The 19,245-nt window shown below is 43.9% G+C and overlaps 2 protein-coding genes across 5 annotated transcripts in view; one reads left to right on the forward strand and one right to left on the reverse strand.

Moving 5' to 3' along the window:
• Positions 1–9,116: 9,116 nt before the first annotated feature.
• On the forward strand, positions 9,117–12,303 carry LOC106606225 (medium-chain acyl-CoA ligase ACSF2, mitochondrial-like). The gene is made up of 6 exons (XM_014202367.2): positions 9,117–9,137; positions 11,232–11,383; positions 11,526–11,667; positions 11,790–11,900; positions 12,021–12,089; positions 12,236–12,303. The coding sequence occupies exons 1-6, from the start codon at positions 9,117–9,119 to the stop codon at positions 12,284–12,286; spliced, it is 546 nt and encodes a 181-aa protein (XP_014057842.2). The 3' UTR covers positions 12,287–12,303.
• A 1,029-nt stretch (positions 12,304–13,332) lies between these two features.
• The window catches only part of LOC106606226 (medium-chain acyl-CoA ligase ACSF2, mitochondrial), a 94,866-nt gene continuing 88,953 nt past the window's right edge, over positions 13,333–19,245 (reverse strand). For 2 of the 4 annotated variants that reach the window (XM_045719720.1, XM_045719721.1), the window contains 7 exons: positions 16,022–16,098; positions 15,824–15,931; positions 15,478–15,629; positions 15,168–15,309; positions 14,935–15,045; positions 14,478–14,546; positions 14,184–14,369 (listed from right to left, as the gene is read on the reverse strand). In XM_045719720.1, coding sequence (XP_045575676.1) covers positions 14,319–14,369; positions 14,478–14,546; positions 14,935–15,045; positions 15,168–15,309; positions 15,478–15,629; positions 15,824–15,931; positions 16,022–16,098 — 710 coding nt within the window. In that variant the 3' untranslated portion in view covers positions 14,184–14,318. Of the gene's footprint in view, positions 13,793–14,183; positions 14,370–14,477; positions 14,547–14,934; positions 15,046–15,129; positions 15,310–15,477; positions 15,630–15,823; positions 15,932–16,021; positions 16,099–19,245 lie in introns of those variants that run through there. The other 2 variants (XR_006770123.1, XR_006770124.1) reach the window with 2 other exon arrangements.

Raw genomic sequence — 19,245 nt, forward strand, 5'->3', positions numbered from 1 at the left:
ACAGGACTGTAGAGGTTTAGGAGGGGTAACATAACAACAGGACTGTAGAGGTTTAGGAGGGGTAACATAACAGGACTGTAGAGGTTTAGGAGGGGTAACATAACAACAGGACTGTAGAGGTTTAGGAGGGGTAACATAACAACATGATTGTAGAGGTTTAGGAGGGTAACATAACAGGACTGTAGAGGTTTAGGAGGGGTAACATAACAGGACTGTAGAGGTTTAGGAGGGGTAACATAACAGGACTGTAGAGGTTTAGGAGGGGTAACATAACAGGACTGTAGAGGTTTAGGAGGGGTAACATAACACAGGACTGTAGAGGTTTAGGAGGGGTAACATAACAGGACTGTAGAGGTTTAGGAGGGGTAACATAACAGGACTGTAGAGGTTTAGGAGGGGTAACATAACAGGACTGTAGAGGTTTAGGAGGGGTAACATAACAGGACTGTAGAGGTTTAGGAGGGGTAACATAACAGGACTGTAGAGGTTTAGGAGGGGTAACATAACAGGACTGTAGAGGTTTAGGAGGGGTAACATAACAACATGACTGTAGAGGTTTAGGAGGGGAACATAACAGGACTGTAGAGGTGTAGGAGGGGTAACATAACAGGACTGTAGAGGTTTAGGAGGGGTAACATAACAGGACTGTAGAGGTTTAGGAGGGGTAACATAACAGGACTGTAGAGGTTTAGGAGGGGTAACATAACAGGACTGTAGAGGTTTAGGAGGGGTAACATAACAGGACTGTAGAGGTTTAGGAGGGGTAACATAACAACAGGACTGTAGAGGTTTAGGAGGGGTAACATAACAGGACTGTAGAGGTGTAGGAGGGGTAACATAACAACAGGACTGTAGAGGTTTAGGAGGGGTAACATAACAAAGGACTGTAGAGGTTTAGGAGGGGTAACATAACAACATGACTGTAGAGGTTTAGGAGGGGTAACATAACAAGGACTGTAGAGGTTTAGGAGGGGTAACATAACAACAGGACTGTAGAGGTTTAGGAGGGGTAACATAACAACATGATTGTAGAGGTTTAGGAGGGTTAACATAACAGGACTGTAGAGGTTTAGGAGGGGTAACATAACAACAGGACTAGAGGTTTAGGAGGGGTAACATAACAACAGGACTGTAGAGGTTTAGGAGGGGTAACATAACAGGACTGTAGAGGTTTAGGAGGGGTAACATAACAGGACTGTAGAGGTTTAGGAGGGGTAACATAACAGGACTGTAGAGGTTTAGGAGGGGTAACATAACAGGACTGTAGAGGTTTAGGAGGGGTAACATAACAGGACTGTAGAGGTTTAGGAGGGGTAACATAACAGGACTGTAGAGGTTTAGGAGGGGTAACATAACAGGACTGTAGAGGTTTAGGAGGGGTAACATAACAGGACTGTAGAGGTTTCGGAGGGGTAACATAATAGGACTTAAGAGGTTTAGGAGGGGTAACATAACATGACTGTAGAGGTTTAGGAGGGGTAACATAACAGGACTGTAGAGGTTTAGGAGGGGTAACATAACAGGACTGTAGAGGTTTAGGAGGGGTAACATAACAGGACTGTAGAGGTTTAGGAGGGGTAACATAACAGGACTGTAGAGGTGTAGGAGGGGTAACATAACAGGACTGTAGAGGTTTAGGAGGGGTAACATAACAGGACTGTAGAGGTTTAGGAGGGGTAACATAACAGGACTGTAGAGGTTTAGGAGGGGTAACATAACAGGACTGTAGAGGTGTAGGAGGGGTAACATAACAACAGGACTGTAGAGGTTTAGGAGGGGTAACATAACAGGACTGTAGAGGTTTAGGAGGGGTAACATAACAACAGGACTGTAGAGGTGTAGGAGGGGTAACATAACAACAGGACTGTAGAGGTTTAGGAGGGGTAACATAACAACAGGACTGTAGAGGTTTAGGAGGGGTAACATAACAACATGATTGAAGAGGTTTAGGAGGGGTAACATAACAACAGGACTGTAGAGGTTTAGGAGGGGTAACATAACAGGACTGTAGAGGTTTAGGAGGGGTAACATAACAACAGGACTGTAGAGGTTTAGGAGGGGTAACATAACAACATGATTGTAGAGGTTTAGGAGGGGTAACATAACAGGACTGTAGAGGTTTAGGAGGGGTAACATAACAACAGGACTGTAGAGGTTTAGGAGGGGTAACATAACAGGACTTTAGAGGTTTAGGAGGGGTAACATAACAACAGGACTGTAGAGGTTTAGGAGGGGTAACATAACAACAGGACTGTAGAGGTTTAGGAGGGGTAACATAACAGGACTGTAGAGGTTTAGGAGGGGTAACATAACAGGACTGTAGAGGTGTAGGAGGGGTAACATAACAGGACTGTAGAGGTTTAGGAGGGGTAACATAACAGGACTGTAGAGGTTTAGGAGGGGTAACATAACAACAGGACTGTAGAGGTTTAGGAGGGGTAACATAACAGGACTGTAGAGGTGTAGGAGGGGTAACATAACACAGGACTGTAGAGGTTTAGGAGGGGTAACATAACAACAGGACTGTAGAGGTTTAGGAGGGGTAACATAACAGGACTGTAGAGGTTTAGGAGGGGTAACATAACAGGACTGTAGAGGTTTAGGAGGGGTAACATAACAGGACTGTAGAGGTTTAGGAGGGGTAACATAACAGGACTGTAGAAGTTTAGGAGGGGTAACATAACAGGACTGTAGAGGTTTAGGAGGGGTAACATAACAACAGGACTGTAGAGGTTTAGGAGGGGTAACATAACAGGACTGTAGAGGTTTAGGAGGGGTAACATAACATGACTGTAGAGGTTTAGGAGGGGTAACATAACAGGACTGTAGAGGTGTAGGAGGGGTAACATAACAGGACTGTAGAGGTTTAGGAGGGGTAACATAACAGGACTGTAGAGGTTTAGGAGGGGTAACATAACAGGACTGTAGAGGTTTAGGAGGGGTAACATAACAAGTACTGTAGAGGTTTAGGAGGGGTAACATAACAGGACTGTAGAGGTTTAGGAGGGGTAACATAACAGGACTGTAGAGGTTTAGGAGGGGTAACATAACAGGACTGTAGAGGTTTAGGAGGGGTAACATAACAACAGGACTGTAGAGGTTTAGGAGGGGTAACATAACAGGACTGTAGAGGTGTAGGAGGGGTAACATAACAGGACTGTAGAGGTTTAGGAGGGGTAACATAACACAGGACTGTAGAGGTTTAGGAGGGGTAACATAACAGGACTGTAGAGGTTTAGGAGGGGTAACATAACAGGACTGTAGAGGTTTAGGAGGGGTAACATAACAACAGGACTGTAGAGGTTTAGGAGGGGTAACATAACAGGACTGTAGAGGTTTAGGAGGGGTAACATAACAACAGGACTGTAGAGGTTTAGGAGGGGTAACATAACAGGACTGTAGAGGTGTAGGAGGGGTAACATAACAACAGGACTGTAGAGGTTTAGGAGGGGTAACATAACAGGACTGTAGAGGTTTAGGAGGGGTAACATAACAGGACTGTAGAGGTTTAGGAGGGGTAACATAACAACAGGACTGTAGAGGTTTAGGAGGGGTAACATAACAACAGGACTGTAGAGGTTTAGGAGGGGTAACATAACAGGACTGTAGAGGTTTAGGAGGGGTAACATAACAACAGGACTGTAGAGGTTTAGGAGGGGTAACATAACAACAGGACTGTAGAGGTTTAGGAGGGGTAACATAACAACAGGACTGTAGAGGTTTAGGAGGGGTAACATAACAACATGACTGAAGAGGTTTAGGAGGGTTAACATAACAGGATTGTAGAGGTTTAGGAGGGGTAACATAACAGGACTGTAGAGGTTTAGGAGGGGTAACATAACAACATGATTGTAGAGGTTTAGGAGGGGTAACATAACAGGACTGTAGAGGTTTAGGAGGGGTAACATAACAACAGGACTGTAGAGGTTTAGGAGGGGTAACATAACAGGACTGTAGAGGTTTAGGAGGGGTAACATAACAGGACTGTAGAGGTTTAGGAGGGGTAACATAACAGGACTGTAGAGGTTTAGGAGGGGTAACATAACAGGACTGTAGAGGTTTAGGAGGGGTAACATAACAGGACTGTAGAGGTTTAGGAGGGGTAACATAACAGGACTGTAGAGGTTTAGGAGGGGTAACATAACAACAGGACTGTAGAGGTTTAGGAGGGGTAACATAACAACAGGACTGTAGAGGTTTAGGAGGGGTAACATAACAGGACTGTAGAGGTTTAGGAGGGGTAACATAACAGGACTGTAGAGGTTTAGGAGGGGTAACATAACAACAGGACTGTAGAGGTTTAGGAGGGGTAACATAACAACAGGACTGTAGAGGTTTAGGAGGGGTAACATAACAGGACTGTAGAGGTGTAGGAGGGGTAACATAACAACAGGACTGTAGAGGTTTAGGAGGGGTAACATAACAACAGGACTGTAGAGGTTTAGGAGGGGTAACATAACAGGACTGTAGAGGTTTAGGAGGGGTAACATAACAACAGGACTGTAGAGGTTTAGGAGGGGTAACATAACAGGACTGTAGAGGTTTAGGAGGGGTAACATAACAGGACTGTAGAGGTTTAGGAGGGGTAACATAACAGGACTGTAGAGGTTTAGGTGGGGTAACATAACAGGACTGTAGAGGTTTAGGAGGGGTAACATAACAGGACTGTAGAGGTGTAGGAGGGGTAACATAACAGGACTGTAGAGGTTTAGGAGGGGTAACATAACAGGACTGTAGAGGTTTAGGAGGGGTAACATAACAGGACTGTAGAGGTTTAGGAGGGGTAACATAACAGGACTGTAGAGGTTTAGGAGGGGTAACATAACAGGACTGTAGAGGTTTAGGAGGGGTAACATAACAGGACTGTAGAGGTTTAGGAGGGGTAACATAACAGGACTGTAGAGGTTTAGGAGGGGTAACATAACAGGACTGTAGAGGTGTAGGAGGGGTAACATAACAGGACTGTAGAGGTTTAGGAGGGGTAACATAACAGGACTGTAGAGGTGTAGGAGGGGTAACATAACAGGACTGTAGAGGTTTAGGAGGGGTAACATAACAACAGGACTGTAGAGGTTTAGGAGGGGTAACATAACAGGACTGTAGAGGTGTAGGAGGGGTAACATAACAACAGGACTGTAGAGGTTTAGGAGGGGTAACATAACAACAGGACTGTAGAGGTTTAGGAGGGGTAACATAACAACAGGACTGTAGAGGTTTAGGAGGGGTAACATAACAACAGGACTGAAGAGGTGTAGGAGGGGTAACATAACAGGACTGTAGAGGTTTAGGAGGGGTAACATAACAGGACTGTAGAGGTTTAGGAGGGGTAACATAACAACAGGACTGTAGAGGTGTAGGAGGGGTAACATAACAGGACTGTAGAGGTGTAGGAGGGGTAACATAACAACAGGACTGTAGAGGTTTAGGAGGGGTAACACAACAGGACTGTAGAGGTTTAGGAGGGGTAACATAACAGTACTGTAGAGGTTTAGGAGGGGTAACATAACAGGACTGTAGAGGTTTAGGAGGGGTAACATAACAGGACTGTAGAGGTTTAGGAGGGGTAACATAACAGGACTGTAGAGGTTTAGGAGGGGTAACATAACAGGACTGTAGAGGTTTAGGAGGGGTAACATAACAACAGGACTGTAGAGGTTTAGGAGGGGTAACATAACAGGACTGTAGAGGTGTAGGAGGGGTAACATAACAACAGGACTGTAGAGGTTTAGGAGGGGTAACATAACAGGACTGTAGAGGTTTAGGAGGGGTAACATAACAGGACTGTAGAGGTTTAGGAGGGGTAACATAACAAGGACTGTAGAGGTTTAGGAGGGGTAACATAACAACAGGACTGTAGAGGTGTAGGAGGGGTAACATAACAACAGGACTGTAGAGGTTTAGGAGGGGTAACATAACAAAAGGATTGTAGAGGTTTAGGAGGGGTAACATAACAACAGGACTGTAGAGGTTTAGGAGGGGTAACATAACAACATGATTGAAGAGGTTTAGGAGGGGTAACATAACAACAGGACTAGAGGTTTAGGAGGGGTAACATAACAGGACTGTAGAGGTGTAGGAGGGGTAACATAACAACAGGACTGTAGAGGTGTAGGAGGGGTAACATAACAACATGATTGTAGAGGTTTAGGAGGGTTAACATAACAGGACTGTAGAGGTTTAGGAGGGGTAACATAACAACAGGACTGTAGAGGTTTAGGAGGGGTAACATAACAACAGGACTGTAGAGGTTTAGGAGGGGTAACATAACAGGACTGTAGAGGTTTAGGAGGGGTAACATAACAACAGGACTGTAGAGGTTTAGGAGGGGTAACATAACAGGACTGTAGAGGTTTAGGAGGGGTAACATAACAGGACTGTAGAGGTTTAGGAGGGGTAACATAACAGGACTGTAGAGGTTTAGGAGGGGTAACATAACAGGACTGTAGAGGTTTAGGAGGGGTAACATAACAGGACTGTAGAGGTTTAGGACGGGTAACATAACATGACTGTAGAGGTTTAGGAGGGGTAACATAACAGGACTGTAGAGGTTTAGGAGGGGTAACATAACATGACTGTAGAGGTTTAGGAGGGGTAACATAACAGGACTGTAGAGGTTTAGGAGGGGTAACATAACAGGACTGTAGAGGTTTAGGAGGGGTAACATAACAGGACTGTAGAGGTGTAGGAGGGGTAACATAACAACAGGACTGTAGAGGTGTAGGAGGGGTAACATAACAACATGATTGTAGAGCTTTAGGAGGGGTAACATAACAGGACTGTAGAGGTTTAGGAGGGGTAACATAACAGGACTGTAGAGGTTTAGGAAGGGTAACATAACAACAGGACTGTAGAGGTTTAGGAGGGGTAACATAACAGGACTGTAGAGGTTTCGGAGGGGTAACATAACAGGACTGTAGAGGTTTAGGAGGGGTAACATAACAGGACTGTAGAGGTTTAGGAGGGGTAACATAACAGGACTGTAGAGGTTTAGGAGGGGTAACATAACAGGACTGTAGAGGTTTAGGAGGGGTAACATAACAGGACTGTAGAGGTTTAGGAGGGGTAACATAACAGGACTGTAGAGGTTTAGGAGGGGTAACATAACAGGACTGTAGAGGTTTAGGAGGGGTAACATAACAGGACTGTAGAGGTTTAGGAGGGGTAACATAACAGGACTGTAGAGGTTTAGGAGGGGTAACATAACAACAGGACTAGAGGTTTAGGAGGGGTAACATAACAGGACTGTAGAGGTTTAGGAGGGGTAACATAACAGGACTGTAGAGGTTTAGGAGGGGTAACATAACAGGACTGTAAAGGTTTAGGAGGGGTAACATAACAACAGGACTGTAGAGGTTTAGGAGGGGTAACATAACAGGACTGTAGAGGTGTAGGAGGGGTAACATAACAGGACTATAGAGGTTTAGGAGGGGTAACATAACAGGACTGTAGAGGTTTAGGTGGGGTAACATAACAGGACTGTAGAAGTTTAGGAGGGGTAACATAACAGGACTGTAGAGGTTTAGGACGGGTAACATAACAGGACTGTAGAGGTTTAGGAGGGGTAACATAACAGGACTGTAGAGGTTTAGGAGGGGTAACATAACATGACTGTAGAGGTTTAGGAGGGGTAACATAACAGGACTGTAGAGGTTTAGGAGGGGTAACATAACAGGACTGTAGAGGTTTAGGAGGGGTAACATAACAGGACTGTAGAGGTTTAGGAGGGGTAACATAACAACAGGACTAGAGGTTTAGGAGGGGTAACATAACAGGACTGTAGAGGTTTAGGAGGGGTAACATAACAGGACTGTAGAGGTTTAGGAGGGGTAACATAACAACAGGACTGTAGCGGTTTAGGAGGGGTAACACAACAGGACTGTAGAGGTTTAGGAGGGGTAACACAACAGGACTGTAGAGGTTTAGGAGGGGTAACATAACAGGACTGTAGAGGTTTAGGAGGGGTAACATAACAGGACTGTAGAGGTTTAGGAGGGGTAACATAACAGGACTGTAGAGGTTTCGGAGGGGTAACATAACAGGACTGTAGAGGTTTAGGAGGGGTAACATAACATGACTGTAGAGGTTTAGGAGGGGTAACATAACAGGACTGTAGAGGTTTAGGAGGGGTAACATAACAGGACTGTAGAGGTTTAGGGGGGGTAACATAACAGGACTGTAGAGGTTTAGGAGGGGTAACATAACAGGACTGTAGAGGTTTAGGAGGGGTAACATAACAGGACTGTAGAGGTTTAGGAGGGGTAACATAACAGGACTGTAGAGGTTTAGGAGGGGTAACAGAACAGGACTGTAGAGGTTTAGGAGGGGTAACATAACAGGACTGTAGAGGTTTAGGAGGGGTAACATAACAGGACTGTAGAGGTTTAGGAGGGGTAACATTACAGGACTGTAGAGGTTTAGGAGGGGTAACATTACAGGACTGTAGAGGTTTAGGAGGGGTAACATAACAGGACTGTAGAGGTTTAGGAGGGGTAACATAACAGGATTGTAGATGTTTAGGAGGGGTAACATAACAGGATTGTAGAGGTTTTAATTGACAAGTTTTAATAAAATGAACTACATCCCGCTTTAAACGTGGCCAGAAAAAATAACGGAGTATGCGATCAAAAGTTTTATGAACACCCATATGACCTGCCACATCACCATGTGAAGTTTGCAACACTTTATTTGGCAAAGTAGTAGGTACAACTATTTGAAAGACTGGTTCTCCTAGACCCTGATCATAGTGTGGAACCCATTTCCTAACCAACAGTCCATCAAGAAGAAAGTAACACTGACCACTATTCCTCACCACTGACTGGCAACTCAAGACTTTCTGGCTTACTCTCAACCTTATGACGAGAAGCAGAGCGGGTAACAGCACAAACTGGAAATACCTCAGGAGATACAGTTGCTATCTGGAGATACCCTTGCTGGGGACACTGAAGGTTGCTTCTTAAAGATGTTTACTTTTCCATCTGCCCACACCTTACTACCTGCCAAATCATTCCCCAAAATCATGTGGACTCCCTTAACTGGCAACTGGGGTCTAACCCCAACATCTACATCACCCTCTACCAGACCACATTTTAAGGTAACTTAATGTAAAGGCGAAGAGAATGGAACTAAACCCATACCACGTACCATTACACAACTGCCAGTATCAGACTCCTTAGAGAAGGGCAAAACAGATTCCAGAATAAAATAATCTAAAGCTCCAGTGTCTCTTAAGATCTTGATCGAAACATTTTGGTTGCCATCTACCAGGGACACTACACCATCTGAAATAAAGGCTGAAAAATCAGTGGGAAGACTGAGAATCAAACTCAACTAGTGGCTGAAAAAAACTCACCCTGGTGGTCAGAGGCTGAAACAGGAGCTGCCATCACAGCAGGTTTAACTTGACCTGACTTTTTTGATTTAAGTAGAGGACAATCTTTCTTCCAATGTCCTTCAACTAAACAGTAGCGACAGGTATTAGCATTAACCGGTGCTTTAAGTCCTCCAGACCCAAACTTCTGCTGAGGCCTTTGGAAGGAAGCTCCAAAAAAAGGTGACCTACTATTCCTAGAAGTAAAGTTATTTCTATGGTACATGTCACTGTTTAACTCAAAATGGCTTTTATGTGTTAGCCTGTACTCATCTGCAAGGACTGCTGCATCACTTGGAGACTTAACTTTACGTTCATTCATGTATGTAGCAACCTGGACACAGAATGTTTGAACTGTTCTAACACACTCAAATTAGACAGACCCTCAAAGTACTAACTTCAGAAGCTGTACACCAACAATTAAATGCAGAAGTCAAATCACGAACAAACTCAGAATAGGTTTGTGAATCTAACTTTTTCCTGTAACGAAAACGTTGACGATATGCCTCTGGCACAAGCTCGTAAACCTTCAGAACTGCTGATTTAACTTTAGCATACACTTTACTGTCAGCTACACTCAGTGCTGCAAAAGCCTCACGTGCTTTACCTGTAAGTACCCATTGCAACAACATAGTCATGTCCAAATCTGTCCAAGCTCTAGCTTCCGCAATACGCTCAAATAAAGCAAAGTATGTGTCCGGATCTGACTCATCAAATTTAGACAACAAACAAAGATTCTGTGAAACAAACGGTGTTAGTCCTTCTGGTCTAAGAGCGATTGAGAAATGCTAAATCTCCAACTGCATTTGCAACAGCTCCCGCTGCTGCTCAAAAGTTAATGAAAGACTGAACTTGTACCCTCACTACTAGCAGACTGACCCTGAAAAACACCTATTTCCTTAAGACCCTGCTTTAATTTAGCTTTAACAGTTTAATTTTTTTATCAACAATCTCAATCTGATAATGTTCAGCAATTTTAATTAACTGCTCCTTAGTACACAACTCTAAGGCTACCTCTGAAGGAGCTTGAACAAAACTACTCAGAATTTAAGACATTTTCCTCAACCAATACAACTATCACAAATGCTCCCAAAAAAATACACAACTCACCTGCTGTCAGTCTGGGTTCAAGAACAGGAGCCACACCCCACTATCCTCCAAAAACAACTAACTGGCCCTGGTCTTCGTGCAGTCACATGTGGTGGGGTTTTATGCACACAAAACCAGTGGAGTGGAAAAGACAACCAGAACTGGCGGCCCCCCCATAACCACGGAGGTGCTCCCGAGCCGATGTAGGGGAAAAAGGAAGCTCTATCCACGTTCACTGCCACCTAAAACAAAAACACCACGAGCCTCCTACTGACACTCACTGATAAGCCTGAACAGGAGAGGACTCCCACTTGAACAAAAACCCAGAAAAAACAAGTGAATTGCTAACCAAACTTAGCTACCAAGCTAACTGAACCAAAACACATGGCTCTCAATGCTCTCTTCAACAATATTGGGCCAACCAAAACATCCCTCAAACAATTTTTTTTGGGCAATCAACTAAACTAACCCAAGTTAAAATAAAAAACAATAGTCAAATAAGCCAAATTACAAATAAACAAACATATCAATAATAAAGCAAAGACAAGAGAGAGACTGCCATGTGTCTGTGAGGTTAGGGACTTCATTCCTTCACCATATACATACTGTATGAGTGTGTTTGTGAGAGAAAAGGGCAAGTGAGAGGAGAAAGCCAGAGAGAGAGCGATAGTATTGTGTCTGATGTTAGGGACCTAATTTAACAATATATGAATAACATTTATATTAATTCTTATTCAAAACACATGAAACCATACCCTTGTGTTCTCTTGGCCAGGCGAAGGTGGTGGATGTGTCCTCTGGAGAGGTGTTTCCTCTGGGGGATCCAGGAGAGCTGCTGATCAGAGCTTACTCTGTTATGCTGGAGTACTGGGACGACCCAGACAAGAGCAGTGAGGCTATCACCAAAGACCGCTGGTACAGGACCGGGTAAGAGATGAGATGGATAGAGAGAAAGAGATGGAGGGAGCGAGCCAGAGAGAGATAAAGACACATAGAGAAACAAACAGAGACCCAGACAATAACAGATGAAAAGTAAGAGCGAGCGTCAACTGTGACTGTCTCTCCACAGTGACATAGCCAGTCTGGACAGGTTTGGGTACTGCCGTATAGTGGGACGTATAAAGGACATGATCATTCGTGGAGGAGAGAACATCTACCCTGCTGAGATAGAGCAGTTCCTTCACACCCATCCCAAAGTACAGGAGGCCCAGGTGAGAACCATACCCATCCCAATGTACAGGAGGCCCAGGTGAGAACCACACCCATCCCAACGTACAGGAGGCCCAGGTGTTTATTTTCTCTCCCTGTCCTGTCCACCTCTCTTTCTCCCCAGGTGATAGGCGTGAGAGATGAGAGAATGGGGGAACAGGTGTGTGCCTGTATCAGACTGAAGGAGGGACAGGACTGTAGCAGAGAGGTGATCAGAGACTTCTGCAAGGGACAGGTGACACAGAGACAGGAAGTGACATGACCTGTGAATCGATCATTGTCAGGCTTAGAACTTCTGTTATATACTATGTTATATTGTGTTTATAGCTGCATGGATCTGCTTCTACTGTTCCAGATTTCTCACTTCAAGATCCCCCACTATGTGGTGTTTGTGGACAGCTATCCACTGACTGCCTCTGGAAAGGTAGGATGGCTTCATGACAGCGTATTTTCTCTCTCTTCATTCAGATCAGCAGTTGACCAATGTTCTGTGTCATGAAATTCATAATGAGAGTAATCATACCAGCACAGACTACTGTAGTGATCACCTGTGTGTTTCTCTTTTCCTAGATCCAGAAGATCAAACTGAGGGAGGAGATGGAGAAGAAGCTGGGCCTGTGATGGACAGAGGGACCTAGACAGACTGGGCTAATAGCAACCCACATTGAGCACCATTTCAACACGAGGTGATCTCTTGTTAAACCATCAATACGCACAAAGATCACCCGCACAGTGAATCTGAATTGCAACCACTAACGTTTAGTCCTGGTTGCTGCCAACATTTTTTTTTTACTATTTTGTCCTCAGGTGGGTATTATCTTCTGTATTAAATTAAACTTCTATTTCAGCAGACTAAGCACACTTAACTATTTGACAATCATTTTGTACAAATAAAATGAGGTATTTCCTTGTTTACCATAGAGAATCTATTGTGGCAATTGACCCTCCACATGTTATGAATGGAAAGGTCATGTTGGTGTACTTACTTGTATTTCCAATGTATGTAATCCATTAATGAGTAATCCATCCATTAACGTAATCCTTTAACTTGTCTTTATACAGGCTGGTCCTTTCTTATCAAAAGGGGAACATAAAATATCCCTGAACTGTCCACATCTAACATTGGTAACTAAATCAAGCCAATCATGATTTGAGTTAATGTAAAATGGCCGACTATGTCTTCTTTAGAACCACTAATGTTTTCTGTTCATTGCTTGTAGTCCTTCACCAACACACGATTCAACATAATCAATAGATGCCTATACTTTTCAGTCTCAGCCATGTTTGGCTGAATCAGGTTAAAGAAGCTAGCCGGGATCTTAAACTGCCTGCATTTTTCAATGTTCTGATTTGAACTCACACATGGATAATACACCATCTGTAATGTTCTTCTGGCGGAGAAAGCCACGGTATCCTGACATTCATCGCTTGACCTAGGCTTAATCTGTGTCCAGGAAACTGGCCTTAATACTATTCCACCTCTTCCAGAATTCTAGAACTATCATTTGGAGTGCTTGCTTACTCCCATGGTCTATGATGTGTCACGAACCGGCTCGAAGTCCTTAACAAAAGGGAAACAACGTGGAGACAAGGAATAACAAAATATATTTATTAAATAAAGTAAACTGAATACAATTAACAATGGTGTGTGTAATCAGCAGTGTAAGTGAGTGTTTTGTGTAACAGTATAGCTTCCGTCCCTCTCCTCGCCCCAACCTGGGCTTGAACCAGGGACCCTCAGCACACATCAACCACTGACATCCCACGAAGCATCGTTAACCATCGCGCCACAAAAACCACGGCACTTGCAGCGCAAGGGGAAGAACTACTTAAGGTCGCAGAGCAAGTGACGTCACCGATTGAAACGCTACTAGCGCGCACCACCGCTAACTAGCTAGCCATTTCACATCGGTTACATTTGCATGCATAAATGTGATAATGCGGGGTGTTGAAAGGTGCCAAATCAAACAACCAAAAGGCCACAAAAATACCACAACAAAATCTATAAAGGTGTCTGTATGGAGTCTCCTCCATGAATGGGGAAGTGGTGTATTTATCCTGGGATACACCCGGGCCCAGGTGTGTCCCATGTCGCTGATGATCCTCCCGGCTCCGCCCACCGGCATCCTAATAAGGAAAACGAGAGTAAAGAGAAAGAATACGGCAGACGGTGGGAAGGTCATCACAGATGTCACCCACCTTTACCACATCACTCTGAGCTCTATGTCAGCCTGTTGCTATGTCCCCATGTATACAGGTTTGGAACTAAGCATTGTAATTCTGCCTAACAACACATTTGTACATTCCAACGTTTGGCATTATTACAGTTCTATTTATTTCAGATGTCTTTATGGCATGTTTAAAATGAAGAACCTGAGTTTTACTATTGTACATCAGTCCAAGATCACATATCATGATGTACAATTAGTTGTCCAGTCTGTTCGATAAAATGAAATAAAGATATTGAAAAATAAATACTGAAAGAGTTTCTGTTGCACATCACTCATGAACCGTAACATAACAGAGCTTAGACTTTATTTTTGCTCTTGGTTTTATTGAAATGCAAAATATATTGCTGTTACAGACAGAGACCCTTTGTAACCAAACTCTCTCCAACTGGAACCAACACAGTCTGTCTAGGACCCTCTGTCCATCACAGACCCAGCTTCTTCTCCATCTCCTCCCGTAGTTTGATCTTCTGGATCTAGGAAAGGAAAAGCACACAGGTGATCACTACAGTAGTCTATGCTGGTATTAATATCATTAACCTGGATAACCTGATTTGTTTAATGTTGTCATAAAGCCATCCTACCTTTCCAGAGGCAGTCAGTGGAAAGATGTCCACAAACACCACATAGTGGGGGATCTTGAAGTGAGAAATCTGGAACAAGTATAAACAGTTACTCTTCTCGTTCACATAAGACATGTTGCAGATGCTTGGTAATGATGGACTGACCTAAAGACTAGTTAAAATGACTTCAACTCAGTGGGATAACCATCTGGTTATAATGACTGCAACTCAGTGGGATAACCATCTAGTTATAATGACTTCAACTCAGTGGGATAACCATCTAGTTATAATGACTTCAACTCAGTGGGATAACCATCTGGTTATAATGACTTCAACTCAGTGGGATAACCATCTAGTTATGACTTCAACTCAGTGGGATAACCATCTGGTTATAATGACTTCAACTCAGTGGGATAACCATTTTGTGTCTTGCAGGAGCCCGTGTTCAATTCCCAGGTGACCTGTTCCTTTGTCTCACCTGTCCCTTGCAGAAGTCTCTGATCTCCTCTCTGCTACAGTCCTGTCCCTCCTTCAGTCTGATACAGGCACACACCTGTTCCCCCATTCTCTCATCTCTCACGCCTATCACCTGGGGAGAAAGAGAGGTGGACAGGACAGGGAGAGAAAATAAACACCTGGGCCTCCTGTACGTTGGGATGGGTGTGGTTCTCACCTGGGCCTCCTGTACATTGGGATGGGTGTGGTTCTCACCTGGGCCTCCTGTACTTTGGGATGGGTGTGAAGGAACTGCTCTATCTCAGCAGGGTAGATGTTCTCTCCTCCACGAATGATCATGTCCTTTATACGTCCCACTATACGGCAGTACCCAAACCTGTCCAGACTGGCTATGTCACTGTGGAGAGACATTCACAGTTAACGGTCGGTCTCACTTTTAATCTGTTGTCATCCCTGTCTGGGGTCCCTGTCTGGGGTCTGGGGTCCCCGTCTGGGGTCCCTGTCTGGGGTCCCTGTCTGGGGTCTGGGGTCCCCGTCTGGGGTCTCTGAATCTCTCATCTCTTACCCGGTCCTGTACCAGCGGTCTTTGGTGATAGCCTCACTGGTCTTGTCTGGGTCGTCCCAGTACTCCAGCATAACAGAGTAAGCTCTGATCAGCAGCTCTCCTGGATCCCCCAGAGGAACCACCTCTCCAGAGGACACATCCATCACCTTCGCCTGGCCAAGAGAACAGGTATGGTTTCATATGCGTTTTAAAGAAGGAGGAATAGAAACATTACACATAGAGCATGTAGATGAATTAGGACCCTGACATTAGACACATGACCATCTCTTCTCTGTCTCTCTACTCTCACTTGCTCGCTCACACACATAAAGTAGGTACACGTCTGGTGTCAGTTAAGGTTTGATACCTCAGTGTGGTTCAGGATACGTCCCACTGTCTCTGTCTTCAGTTCCTCGTTGTCTCGCGGGAAACCAAGGAATGTTACAGGGCTGTTCTCTGTGGTCCCATAGCCTATCTGATGTTAACAAGGGAACATTATGTTATCCCATACAGATTATAAAGTATATTATACACACACAGAGAGAAAAAGATGGGAAGAACTTACTATCATATCATTGACATTCATATCAGTTTTGAGTTTCCTCATGACTTCAGGAGGACAAAGAGACCCACTCATAAACCCTGGAACACAACAACAGAAATCACAACCACCATTCCTTCCTGGGCACAAATACTATTACTATACTACTATATTACTGCTTTATACAGCATATTAAATCAACCACCATTCCTTCCTGGGCACAAATACTATACTACTGCTTTATACAGCATATTAATCAACCACCACCCTTCCTGGGCACAAATACTATTACTCTATTACTAATACAGTATATTACTATTAAAGGGGCAACCTGCAGTTGGAAAATCAAACAATTGACACCCCGCCACTGTTTTGGTAAAAAGCTGAGGGATGGGGGCGGAGACATGTAACCACTCTCAAATTCATAGAAAGAGCTATGGATGCAAGGACTGACAATCCATTATATACAAACTATTGTTTTAGGAGGGCATCAGACCAAGAACATTTAGTCGCATTTCGCGACCCTTTGACTTGGCTGTGAATGTAGAAAAACTGGCAGCTGCAAATTCTAGCTGGTGACCTCACTCAAAACTTCTTTTTTTTTTGGCCGGCTAAAATCATGATTTGGTCAAGCAGTACGCCTAAAGTAAAGTGAATTGATTCCTGCCTTGAAAGTGCCCGCAACTGACAGTGCCCGTTTCGCCGGGGCCAGTTGCTGTGATGAGCCAGCCACGCCCTCTCCTTCCAATTATCTATTTAGTGGGAGAGAAAAATGCTTTCATTCAAAATGCAGTTGCAGGAAAAACAGTTTTGAAAACATGTTGTTAGTTGAAGAGGGGAAGGGTCTCAGCTTTCTGGGGGTATGATCACTATTTCTCAACTCTCAATATTGAGCGACAGGCACTGTTTTAAAAAACTACATTTCTGTTATGTCTTTGCGATGTAGAGCGTGTGAGGTACACGTTGGCGCTGAGTCCTAGGAGACCACCACTGGAATGTTTTTAGGGCATTACATTTACTGTGGTTAATCAATTACACGGCTAACCATCAGCAATATTCACAGTTAGCGATCTAGCTAATGTGTTTTCATTTAGTGATGAATTAGTCACAAATGAATTAGCCTATTAGCTGGCACATAAACATGTAGGCCTCTCTACTGAGGATCTCTATTGAGAAAAACAAATCTGACATTTCCAGAGCCCTAGTTTGACAATAAAATAAAAATATAGCAACAATAAGCTAATTGACGCTTCACTATGCCTCGCCCCAGAATTTTGGGCAACCAATCGCAGCGTTCCAATGCTTGCTACTGTGATTCCTGAAATGCAGAGCCTTTTTCAAAATTATTATTTTGTTACATTGTTTGCTAGCTCAGCTGGTTAGTTAGCTCTCAGTCTCATTGACCACCAAACATTGCTAATGCTAGCTAGTTAGCTAGCCACTTAATATAAATTGTTTTCTCTAAATATATGTAAGTTAGCCATATTATGAATACAACTCATATCTGCTGTCGACATAAGGAAACGATTTGAGAACACTAGTTAGCTCCAAACGTGGTTAGTAGCTTTGACTGCACACTGACAGTGAATTCAGAGCCATTCAGTGGCTAGCCACACTACAAACATAATTTGACCAGGTTCCTGTGAAGCATTTATAATGACAGTCCATCACAACATATCAGTCACAACATATCAGAGAGCTTCCTAATTAGCAAGGGTCATCTGTGTTTAATTTACAGTAAGGGAAAAAAGTATTTGATCCCCTGGTGATTTTGTACGTTTGCCCACTGACAAAGAAATTATCAATCTATAATTTTAATGGTAGGTTTATTTGAACAGTGACAGAATAACAACAACAAAAATCCAGAAAAATGCATGTCAAAAATGTTATAAATTGATTTTCATTTTAATGAGGGAAATAAGTATTTGACCCCTCTCAATCAGAAAGATTTCTGGCTCCCAGGTGTCTTTATACAGGTAACGAGCTGAGATTAGGAGCACACTCTTAAAGGGAGTGCTCCTAATCTCAGTTTGTTACCTGTATAAAAGACACCTGTCCACAGAAGCAATCAATCAATCGATTCCAAACTCTCCACCATGGCCAAGACCAAAGAGCTCTCCAAGGATGTCAGGGACAAGATTGTAGACCTACACAAGGCTGGAATGGGCTACAAGACCATCGCCAAGCAGCTTGGTGAGAAGGTGACAACAGTTGGCGCGATTGTTCGCAAATGGAAGAAACACAAAATAACTGTCAATCTCCCTCGGCCTGGGGCTCCATGCAAGATCTCACCTCGTGGAGTTGCAATGATCATGAGAACGGTGAGGAATCAGCCCAGAGCTACACAGGAGGATCTTGTCAATAATCTCAAGGCAGCTGGGACCATAGTCACCAAGAAAACAATTGGTAACACACTACGCCGTGAAGGACTGAAATCCTGCAGCGCCCGCAAGATCCCCCTGCTCAAGAAAGCACATATACATGCCCGTCTGAAGTTTGCCAATGTACATCTGAATGATTCACAGGACAACTGGGTGAAAATGTTGTGGTCAGATGAGACCAAAATGGAGCTCTTTGGCATCAACTCAACTCGCCGTGTTTTGAGGTGGAGGAATGCTGCCTATGACACCAAGAACACCATCCCCACCGTCAAACATGTAGGTGGAAACATTATGCTTTGGGGGTGTTTTTCTGCTAAGGGGACAGGACAACTTCACCACATCAAAGGGACGATGGACGGGGCCATGTACCGTCAAATCTTGGGTGAGAACCTCCTTCCCTCAGCCAGGGCATTGAAAATGGGTCGTGGATGGGTATTCCAGCATGACAATGACCCAAAACACACGGCCAAGGCAACAAAGGAGTGGCTCAAGAAGAAGCACATTAAAGTCCTGGAGTGGCCTAGCCAGTCTCCAGACCTTAATCCCATAGAAAATCTGTGGAGGGGGGAGCTGAAGGTTCGAGTTGCCAAACGTCAGCCTCGAAACCTTAATGACTTGGAGAAGATCTGCAAAGAGGAGTGGGACAAAATCCCTCCTGAGATGTGTGCAAACTTGGTGGCCAACTACAAGAAACGTCTGACCTCTGTGATTGCCAACAAGGGTTTTGCCACCAAGTACTAAGTCATGTTTTGCAGAGGGGTCAAATACTTATTTCCCTCAATAAAATGTATATCTATTTATAAAAATTTTGACATGCGTTTTTCTGGATTTTTTTGTTGTTATTCTGTCTCTCACTGTTCAAATAAA

Source organism: Salmo salar, chromosome ssa06 (genome assembly GCF_905237065.1).
Source record: "Salmo salar chromosome ssa06, Ssal_v3.1, whole genome shotgun sequence".
NCBI lineage: Eukaryota > Metazoa > Chordata > Actinopteri > Salmoniformes > Salmonidae > Salmo > Salmo salar.